Here is a 12,002-nt window from a genome sequence, read left to right on the forward strand (position 1 = left end):
TGCTGCTATATTATCCCTCCTGTCCCTTGTGGGTGACTGTTGCTTTTGTAAAAAAACATTTTTTTTAAATGTCATAATGGATAGTGCTATACTGTCAGGCATATACCCCCACCCCCACCATGAGAATGCGTCATTTGCAAGTACACTAATTTCACAGTAAATTAATGAGTAAATTCATCCACCGTGTGGCATCTTTAAGAAAAGAAAGAAAAATACATTTATAGTTTTGAAAGCTAAACAAATTTGCATAAGCCATTTAATTATGCATCTTGAGTTATTAGTTTCCAATCAATTCAAATTTATGGTGCTGCTGGAATACTATAGTTAGTATAATCTCATCAAATGTAGGATGCTACACAACAAATTCAAATGTGGTTAATAAATGAAGCAAACTCAGAGGTTTCCATGAAATCTGAGAGTCTCATGATATTAATGTCAAGAAACTAGAGTAATCACTATGCAAACAAGGTTTGTACGTAGCTGCACTACATGCTGTAGGCTCCTCCTGGACCTGTGCATACTGACAGTTTATTCCTCTGCACTGATGGCTCATGAAGTGAATGATGGGAGTCAAACATTAGCTGGATTGGAGTTCGGGGACCTACTTGACAAATTTCCAAGGACCCTCTGCCAAGTGAGGATTAGCTTCATTCTCACATGAAATTATTTTTTTCAAGACACGATCTTATACAAGGATCTTGGAGGAACTTGAAAATTATATCTACATATCTCACCCTCGCACAAGTAGGTTTATTACAGAACAAAACCTGCAAATATGCACACATATGAGGAGTTATTAAATGGAGCTCAGGTGTGCTTTGTTCCTACCTTCCACTTTTGTTTTGGAGGACTACCAGGGCATCAGGGAACCCATCCAGGTTGTAGTCCCCAAGGTGAAGGGCTGGGGGTTGACTCGAGTTATCTGGCACAAAGCCCCAGACAGTTTCTTTCCGCTTGAAATCTGAGAGAACTGGTATCCACTGCAAAAACAAGTCCCCCAACAGTTAGTCATCAATCACAGTCATACCAGTGATACGTTACTGGAACCTTTAACAATCAAGAACAACAAGAATACAAAGAGAAAGGTAAACAAATGAGCCTGGTAGAGAAAAAACGTTTGTGTATATTTATCTTTCTCAAAGAAAACCGGAGATTATAACTCTTGAACAGTGTTCAGAAATCTGATATATATTAAATAAATACAGTAATAAAATCATGAATATTTAAAGTTGAATTTACATGAAAGAAACAAATTTTACATATTCTGTTAATCATAAATGACTTGGTTAAATTACCTGTCTGGAGTGGTTGTTATATGAGTTTAACCTAATTTCTTGTGGAATCTTTTATTTGCATTTCAGGTATTATTTGTACTTTAACTGCATCACAAGTTACAGATCCCTTTGCCCACACAGTGTATACACCTACACATTCATACGGTACGTATGCCAATGTAATGGAATTTTGACAGCAGTAACAAGCTTAAAGAAAGAAAGAAAAAAAAAAAGAAAGAAAGAAAGAAAGAAAGAAAGAAGCAATCTCAAGCTAATGACAAATGATTGCCTATTTTCAAATGCTTTTATCTCATCCAAATCAGCAGACTAAGAGCAATGGTTCAGGCAACTGACATTAATAGCAATTTTTCTTTTTTTTTTTTCTTAGTGCGATTAGAGCACTCCAATAATACTCAAACCTGATGGTCCAACAGTGGCTAGCTTTAAGAGCATAACAACATTAAGTGTTTCAAAAATGAGTTTCTTTGAAACTTTCAGCAGTAAAGTAAAAAAACAAACAAAAACAAACATGACTTAAGTTTAATCCTAAATCTTCTCACCATGTAATAAATCATTCTCTTTCTCCTGCAGGATCTTGAATAAAAACTAAGGCTGCAAAAATACTTGACAAACACTAAGTATTAGAGATGTGAAAAGGAACTTATACATCTCTAACTGGTAGCACTGGAATTTTTGCAACTCTGTAATGTTCAGTGTATTTTCCCAAACGATTTTTAGAATGAACAATGTGACTGAATAAAACAAAATATACAGAAATCAGCCTACATTTCACTTACATACTACATTGAAAACAAAACTGTCACCTATAGGGGAGTTTTAGAATCAGATGTTGTGCATGTGCTCACAGCCCACAGTCTCGTTTCGATGCAATTTTCTTTACACGTTAAGAGAATAATGAAAGTAGGCCCCCCACCTTAGCAGCATCATTTTTGCAGTTCGAAAACTGACTTACATGACATGTTTGTCCTATTACTGTTCTCCAGTTGCCTACAATGGGAAAAAAATGCTATTGCTTTCCATGTTGCAACAGAAAGGTTTTATTGTCCAAATATTCCTAAACAATTAATTTCAGCAAAGTTGTTACCATGATGGCCGTAATGATCTCTCTGCTGTGATTAGTGCCATTACAGTGAGCTGTTACACAATAGACTCCTGTGAATTACTTACAATTAAAGAGAATGAAGTGTTACACAAAGAAAAGGGGGAGACTATTATCAGCCCAAATTTTCACTTTTATAAACAGAGGTTTATGAGTAACATGTGTTATCAATCAGTGCATGTATTTGACATCAGATGGTCTACAGTTAGCATTAAACTTGGATTTGAGATACTTTGAGATGCCTCGTCCTGATCCCCGATAGGTATAAGGCACACCCAACAACCCACAGAGCAGCCATCAATCCATTCATCAATCCTTTTACTGTAAGTTGCTGTAGTTTTACAGATATAAAGGGAGGGGGGAAAAAACCCTTTTAAAAACTGCACTAAACGGGCAGTTTGTATTAATTACATGTGCAGTTTCTAGAGAGGCATAAGAGGGGATGCTAGAGGTTTAAACTATTCATGAATGTTAAACATACACCAGGTGCAGGGGAGAGACACCAGAGATACATTCACCACGACTGCCACTAATGGCTCCTAATACAACCAGTATGTCTCGGAAAAGAAAACCATAGCCTATTTCCAATTAGTTTGAAATCCATCATGAAAATCGTAATCCACGTTTTCTCCAAACCAGCTGTGCACACTACATGATATAGAGGTAACACACGATTGCCTATTCGTAGGCGGGGTAGTGGGCTTAGGTCATGTTAATGATGTGACGCCTCAGTGGCTAAATGCAAAATGAGCATCAGCAATTTGCTTAGAGGGTCCCAGGTTGAAATATCATTTCTTTACTCTTCATTTTCAAAAACAAAGAAAATAAAGAATAGTCATTGGCCAAGTAAAGCCCCCCCCGCTTCAAGATGCTAACAGAAATCCCAGACAGCATTTAGAAACATGACTAAAACACAGTTATTGGCTTCTCAATTCATACTAAAAAGCCAAAGTGCAGAGCTTGTCTTATTCCCTTTGCTTAATTACTTTTGGTTTGACTCAGCAAATGTAAAGACACAAACTGCCATAACTAAGTACCACAAAATATCTGCATAATTTCAAACAATTGCATTTGGTTAAAATTGGTCGCTTTGCCCCAATAAATGCTTAAATATTATTTAAATCATCATTTTGTTTTATTTGGAAGCCAATTAAAGATACTTAACCACTTTAGCTTTTATCATGCAGAATATTTTTATCGTGAAGGTAGTTGCTTTTAATATCACGTTCAAGTTCTAATTTAGTGAAACATTACAGTTGTTTTCATAAATCATGCAAATAATGTGCTTTAATTCCTTAAGCGTACAAGCAGTAACTTGAACTGACTAAATGTAGGCAGAAGATTGTTGAGGTGACAGTAATTATTACTCTTCTACATTCAGATGGAGCATTAAAAGCGAGAGCGTAAAAAAAGAAACTAAAATCTACGTTTCATCTTTTTCTGAAGATAACACCGAACTTGGAGCTTTAATGCAATGGTGCCCAAGTAAGCTATCATTAAATGACTGTTAAGTGATGTTGCGATCCAGCTTAAGAGGCTGACTGCCTGCCATATGGGCGTAAAGCTTGGCCATGATTACTGCCATCCAGAGTGGATGGAAGTGCCAGAGATTGCGGCAGTGCAGCAACTGGCAGAGAGAAGCGAACAGAGAGTAAGACCCACAGAGGCTGCTGCCAGCCTATTTGCGGCCAGTAAACACAATGCTAGACATGGATGGACATAATAGTACACTGTCCCACAAAATCATTCTCATTCGGACACATCCAGAGAGGTGGAACAATTATTCCCCTGTTAACGTAATGCCGGGGGCAAACATGTTAATTTCAGTTATTTACAGTTTTTTACTCAGGGAAGTCACCAATAAGACATCGGGTGGAAAGAAAAGAAATGGGAGAGAAACAAATGAGAAAGAAAGGAGTGAAGATGACAGGCGTGCATATACTTTAGTTTGGATGAATACATGTAGGCCTTGATCTAAAATGACAGACTGTGCTTTAGATAATGACATATTACTGAAACTGGCACTGCTTTATAAATCCAAATGATATTTATTTTCAATCCAAAATCTCTCTCTCCCTCATTTATTGAATTTTTTAAAAAGCTATAAGATGTGGTGGTTAGAATTGTGTACAAGTTTTCCAGACTGATTGGGTTACTAGATTTTCTGATTACATCTTCAATCTTTGCCCTGTAGTCTGCCAGCCGAATTAATTCACAGGTGAATTCTTTCCTCTTGAGTCCTTTGGTCCCTTCTGTGCTCAGTTCTGCTATGACATTCTCTCTCAGGACAGAGCAAGGCCTTTGCTGGCCGCCAGCCTTATCAGCACACCACTGTGCTGCTATAGGCCCTGAAGCAATCATTGTACTGTCTGTTGCTCCTTTCTGACGCTGATTAGAGGAAGTATGAGGAAAAGCATGGAGAATACAAACAGCTTCTACACAACACTGAAGAAAATGCAGACGTGTATTGTGCACTGGGTTAAAGAGTTTAATCTAAGCATTATCGTTATGTGACAGTTGTTGATGGAACTGGCAAAGAAAATTATTAAAAAAATAAAATAAAATAAAGTCAAATAAAGTCTCATAAACAAAAGACACAAAAGTGTTACAATTAAAAACCTGCACTTACTTGCGTGTACACATACAAGAACTTGAATATGAGATAAAAAGATGCTTAATGAAACAAGGGACCAAAATGAAGCCTATCATATTAGTAATTTATTTAGCTGAGTGAAATCAAATGCAAGAAATACATTATCATTATGGTCTCTTATTACATCATTTCCTAAATAGAAAGATAATTTGTGTCTCTCAAACATTACCTAATGACACAGACACGTAATGATCACATTGTGTGAACATATGGCAGAACAAAAGCAGATGATGAAAGACTTAATTGTGGTAAACTGGCAAATGAAGTCATAAAGCAAAAGTGGAAGTCATAAGTTAACTATTTTCCAAGCAAAAACACCAATTCATGGTGTTTGGACACGGCAAAAAGAGGCCGCATTTTCACTCTGTTTTGGTTTTATTGGCCAGCAGTACTGTGTAGGGAATCATGCAAGGCTCAGTGAGGATATTAAAGGTTTCTAGTCTACTTAAATAATTTTTATTTCAGAAGCTGGATGAACAGCCAAACTGACAGAGCAGCTTTTTGAATAAATCATGAAGCAGTTACTCCTTCCTTGTGGCTGCAGAAGTTTTGACATTTAATCACTAAATATAGCAGAGTATTTTAATAATGTCAAGTGTGTGTCTTTATAGATTAATCAGTGGCTCTACAGTGTCCAGTTAAACAGAGAGATACTAAGTCTAAATAACTTGAGCTCGGTTCAAATGTCGACATATTAACATTAAATTGAGTGTGAGACTTTGTGTGTGTGTCTGCATGCAAATGTGTTAAAGCACAAATCCAAATGACCAAGTTAATGGAGATAGAGACGATGATGGGATTTGTGTGTGAGAGGTAATCTGATACCTTTAATGGTAGTGAAGGGAAGGATCCCGCATACAAATGGCTTTTTTATGAAACAGTGAGAAAACACCATGTTAAGACAGCTTATTATGGTGTTGTGCATGCACACACATGCACATTTACATGCAAAATGTGCATGTATGCAGAAAAGAATAAGAACTAGGAAGGGCACAAACACAGACCCAGACGCAAATTCGCTCTCCTGGCTTTGCTGATGACTAAAGTGAAAAAGCCGCGGCATGCTTGCAGACTCCCATTGATTCAACTTGGCGGAGAGAGCTCCCGCTTCATTAGGCCAAGAAATTAAAATGTGGGCGGCCTGCAGTGGAGGAGGGAGGTGGTGCGGGTTTATGGGGTGATGTGGGGAGGTGCAGTAATACTGACAGACAACAAGGCTGTCCAAGACAAGAAAAAAAAAGGAAACAAAAATCACAAAACAAAAACAAAAAAAAGTGTAGTAAAGCAGTGACTTTTATGCAGCTACTGATATAATGACTATAATGCTCAGCACACTAGAACTGGCATTAAAAGACGGCGTGGGACTGAACAGTACAGAAAAAAATTAAATGTAATCGTGTATTAATGGCTTTGATTATGAGTCTACATGTATGTTATAGCAGTGTTCTAGTAAATGACTCTGTTTAATTTATTAGCACAGAATGGTATTTTGAAAGAAAGCAATAATGTCTATTTTTGGACATTTTAAATAAAAGTTTGGTTTTCCTAGAAACCATAACATCAAAGAAAATACAACAGATGCTATATACAGAACATCCTGTAGTCTCAGATTAGTTACGCATTACAGCTAGAGAGGTTTTCTACTACTAAGTGTAGCGGAAATCAGAAAGGGACACTATTTCTGTAGATGACATCTACATTGCCTGCCTATACAGTAGAACACCTTACACTGATACATCCCTTTTCAGTTTTTAAGGTTTTCTACCCCTTTTTTCTTGTCCGGAAAAAGGCAGTCAGAGTCAGAGCCAGTAACAGAGTGAGACCATATGTCTTTGTGTCAGCTGAGCAGGGTGGGGACCCTGGTACCTGCTGTCAGTGTCACCTCTTTGACCACTAACTGACCGGCTGACTGGGAAGACTGGAAGGAGGCTGTCTGACTCACACTGGCATCCCTTGCAATGCCTGGGCAGCAACAGTAGGCAGCTGGCTTGGCTTTTATGGTGGCGCTTTGTATGTTTTGGGTGTGTTGAAAGATGACAGATGACAGAATCCACAAAACACCATCAGTCACAACACTAATAGCACTGACAGGTGAAGTCACATTGCTGTAACAGCGTGAGGCATACACTGTCATTGTTGTAGCAACATTGTTAGTACAATGCTCTGATAGGAAACTTTACATTCTGACTTTCATCAGGAATGTTCCTTCAACACATATCTCCCACCTAACCACCATCTGGCATGTAATACTCTTCAGATCACATCACAATCAAATTGCTCATCCATGTAGATACAGTAGAACAAACTCAATCTAGAAAGTGCAACCCTGAAACCACAGGATACACCAGAAGTCCAATGTGCATTCCTCAGTGGGTTACAACTGTTTGTTGGTATGAAGGAGACCTCTATTATGCAAGTGTATTTAGAATTAGCTGACTTGTTTCAAAGAGAAAGAAGTTTGCTGATGGATTAAAAACAATAAAGTACAAGATGAAAACAATTTAAGCTTTGTACAGGACAAATAAAGTATGACAACACTATTGCATGAGCATTACTTTGTGCAAGTGGGATGTCTTTCTATTTGTCGTCACTTTAACATTGAACATTGAACAAAACCATTACAAACATCTTTGATTAGCATACTCCCCACAACTAATCAATTTTCAAATGTTTCTTTCGCCACAGAGTCAGGGGATGTGGCCTGTGGCCTTGACAGCTGCTACTTGAGGTCAGACACTCATTAATGCTCGGTGAAGAGTTTAAATGAATGCTGTGCTCAGTGCCTATGTACCACCAAGGGTCTTTCACAACAGTGTTACAATTCTGTGTTTATTTGCAGTGACGCTATGTACAGTCTATGTGACAACTTATTATAGAAGACTATTTATAGTTTTGCAAAAAAACTCAAAAATAAACATCAGAGACAGGTATTGGTAATAATTATTTCTTCATGGAATTGTTTAAATTGTACTGCATACCCATTTATTCAATTATTATCTGTACTTTTTGGAGCATACTAAAGGAACCCATATGGAAAAGATATATATAAATCTTATAAAGTTTGTATCTGTCTTGTGTGAAACTTGTATGAAAAGCATATAAGTGTGAAAACAGATATAAGATCCCTTGAAAAATTATATAATGAAACTTGTATGTTTTGGATACTTACTAAAACAATGTATGAAAGTAATGCGAAAGTGGCCACTTTCATGAGTAAATCATGTAAGCCTTATATGATTTACTCATGAAAGTGGCCACTTTCATGAGTAATCACATATAAGTTTTTACTATTTCTTTTCCGTATGGGAAGCCAGTATGACCCCTTAGACCTCTATAAAATCTCTCACTTTTAAAGAAAAACATAGCCCATGTTGTGTGACTTTAGATATTAAAAAACACCATAATTTAAAAAAGAATATCTTAAGTACAAGAATGTCAATAACAGTCACTGTAAAACATCTGTTATTTTTGAAACGATTGCTCGTCTAAGTTAATATTATGATTACAAAAATCAATCTGTAAAGTAATTTCATCAATGCTTAAGCTATTTAGAACTAACCCTACACTATATGTCAACTCTGCCATTCATATTTTTTACTTTACCCAACTGGAAATGAGGCATGGTATTAAATGCTTACAGAAGCAGTACCACTGCCTAGGAAGTGCTCCCTCATGGTGCAGATTTCCTCTGACATTCAGGAGGCTGTTTTGTCATTTTGTGGTTTGGTTTGTGTTGCTACAATTCGTTTGATAGGTGTGGTACAAAATGAACCAGTTCTCTTTAGTAATAACCTATTGTGTTAAAGAATTTGGTAGGATTAAAGAGGGAAGGTCCAAAGTGAAATAGATGCAGTCAGTATGTGTGTCTGTAAAGACAGGGAATGAAGCAAAGAGAGTGTTGGAAGCCCCCTACGGTTTCTTTCAATATGGTAAACTAAATGCCTGGAGCTGCTGCAGAGGTAGAGACAAAGCTGTGGTGGAGACTGCAGGAAGGAACACAAAAACTGCTGTTTGGAGATGAACCGTTGATACACACTAGTTTTACTCAGTGGGTTTCATCCCATCTCCTCTTTGCCAGTGTACATATCACTCATTTTCTCCATCATTATCGCCCCTCCAGTATCTCACTAAATGGGCCGTTTCCCCTCAAGGTGACAATAACAGGACAACAAAAATCTCTCTTTTACACTTTCTCTTTTTCTTTCAGCTCGCTTTTCTTTACTTTATCTTTCCCACATAACCACAAAACCAACTCTTTTCTTTGATTTCCTTCTATGTTAATCCCTCCTGTAAGGTTTTACGAATCCTTTTCCTTATTTCTAAACTTTTCTTCCTTCATCTCTTCAACCATTTTCCCAGGAGAGGCATCTGCTGACTGTGTGCTTAAAATGGCTGGGAAGCCACTCTAAAGGAGCAACCAGCCACACACATAATGTAGGATCAGGCATAATTATAGCTGGCAGAGCATTTGCACAGCAAATAATGATGAACTGATAAAAATCAACAGAGTCGTGTAGATAAAAATACAAAATGTGTGTTGGCCTCTGTTAAAATACGATATTATGTAGACTGCACATTACTACAGTTCCTTGAAAGCATACAGTTGCAAAGGTTTGGGCACCCATGGGCAAATTCTATATTTACTTAATCTGGAAAGTAAAAAGGATCAAGTACAACCCCTGAAGTGAATGCATATTAAATATCAAGGTTTTCTTCATATGTTAATGCACTGTTCCCTTGTAGTAGATTATTTTTTTAAACAAATGGTAACTATTAATACCCGTCTGCAGTACTTTTGCCCAAAGTAATTCAAAAATGTTGTCAAGATGTTGCTATGTATACTTCATATGTTGATGTATCTGATGAGGTTGATCAGATTTCCTTCTGATTACTTTTCTTTATTTGCACATTATTGTTGTGCAGTAAAACAGTGCAATCATAGCAAGGTATTGCTTTCCTGTTTTGCTGTCCTTTCACATCTTGTTTTGACTTCAGCAGCTCCCCTTAACTACCATTTTATTTTGACATGGCACAATTCCGAATTTTAAGTATCTTTTTATAGTCTTCCAATGCAATGTTGGCTTTGTAGGCATCAGATACCCATGAGATACAGTTACTTTGTGTTCCAGCTGTGACATACTGCCATAGAAGTGCACGGCAACTCTAAACAACGCTTGTGATTCCATGGAGTTCGCCACAGACTTTCAGAAGGATCCCAGAAACAGCTCCTCTGTGCTATGACAAAACCTATGTACCCAATCTATTTTTGAGCAGAGTAAGACAGCAGGAAGTCAGTAACATAAGTTTCATAGAGCATCCAGTCGATCTTCGAAATAAAACACCCTGGCCAGGTCCTGATGGTAATAAGCAAAAAGCAGAAAAAAGGTTTGCTACACAAGACTTGTTGTGGTTGGTGGTTGTGGTTGTGTTTCATAGAGATGTCCGAGTTGCTTACTGGTGATACCAGGAGAGTTCTGATGTTAGTTAAATCAGCAGCCTTTTACACAATTTTGGAATATTAATTATATTGATGTTTCAGGAAAGACTCATTTTACAATCTGCTTACTGTAGGGAGTGTATTTGTTTCTTTCGCCTTTAAAACTCAACAAAAAAAGTAATTTCTCAGTGTTAATTAAACGTTTACTTATATGTATGAAAGCTTAAAGATATACTCGTTTTCCTGTCACTCCGCTAAACCACTGCCACTCAAAGGAAGAATCCTTTGCCTGTCTCTTTTTTGACAGTGATTACTGTCTCTCAAGCAAATAGCAACACAGAAAACAACATGTGTTCACTTCATCCATCAGTGCAGATAAGTCCTTCTCACGCTACCTTCCCTCCTCTTTCTTCAACACTCCTTCTTTCACTTCCTCCTTCAATCTTTTTTTCCCCCCTTGTGGCTGACAGGCAAACAAAAGACGTCCATGTCCACAGGGAATGCGCATCAGTGTGTATCTGCATGTGTGTCTTTTGTGTGCACATGTGTTTGTGGGGGTGGACACGCAAATAAGCCTGTAATATTTCTATTTTGGACTGGAAATGAAAGTGGAAGCTTGTTCTCTGGTGGCAGAGGAAGGAAGAAAAAGAAGTGAGGCCTCATGCCAAATGGTAGGATGCAACTGAAAAGAATAATTCAAGATGGTACGTAGGTGGTGTTGTGTGTTCATATGAGTGCAAAAACATGTCTGTGCACATATAATAATTTCTGCATGGGTACATTTAATTGGATGGGACAGCATGTTTATGTGCATATCTTTTACTTCGATCTTGTATGGCTCCATAAACACAGTGACATGCAGTCCTTATGTCTTTCTAAGCAAGAGAGCCTCCTGCAGAGAGCCACGTGGGTAATGCATTCCTGAAATAGACTACCATTGTACGGGTAAACACTGCTCTACTTTGCAGCGGAGTGATTGGTGAGGTGAACTTCACTCAGCGTTGCTCATATGTAAAAACACTTCAAATAATCTTTTTAAAAGCAACCTCTTTGGGTTATTACCTTAAGTAGTGTTACACAGATATTCAAGATGTCAGGGGGGGTTAGAGTGAATTTTTGTTTCACTCTAGATGACAATTAAGTGATTATCTAACAGTTACATTTTTAACTAATTAACTAATTGGTTGATTGAGTAATATTTTCCAGTTAAATGGTATCAGAAATATAAATCACTTTAAAACTACAGAGTACTATTTTTTTTTAATGTTATGCATTCAACAAAGTTAATGCTTATTTTCTCTAGTTTAATAAATTACTTTTGATTTTCTTTAAATTTCACTTGAGGTCATATACAATATTTGCAAATGTTTTGGGCACCTCATAAATATATATTTTTTTAAAATCAATCATGCAGTATCATCATGGTGGGGTCGGATCTGCCCCCCCAATTCATTTTGGAACAATTATTTTTTTAATGACATCAAAATTGTACTCATGAAAGATAAGCTGCAAGAACAA

The 12,002-nt window shown here is 37.2% G+C and overlaps 1 protein-coding gene across 1 annotated transcript in view; it reads right to left on the reverse strand.

Moving 5' to 3' along the window:
• itfg1 (integrin alpha FG-GAP repeat containing 1) overlaps window positions 1-12,002 on the reverse strand; it is a 156,633-nt gene that overhangs the window by 91,808 nt on the left and 52,823 nt on the right. Inside the window, exon 10 of the mRNA XM_026175418.2 lies at window positions 829-980. Coding sequence (XP_026031203.1) covers window positions 829-980 — 152 coding nt within the window. The remainder of the gene's footprint in view (window positions 1-828; window positions 981-12,002) is intronic.

This window comes from Astatotilapia calliptera, chromosome 1 (genome assembly GCF_964374335.1).
Source record: "Astatotilapia calliptera chromosome 1, fAstCal68.1, whole genome shotgun sequence".
In the NCBI taxonomy this organism is placed as follows: domain Eukaryota; kingdom Metazoa; phylum Chordata; class Actinopteri; order Cichliformes; family Cichlidae; genus Astatotilapia; species Astatotilapia calliptera.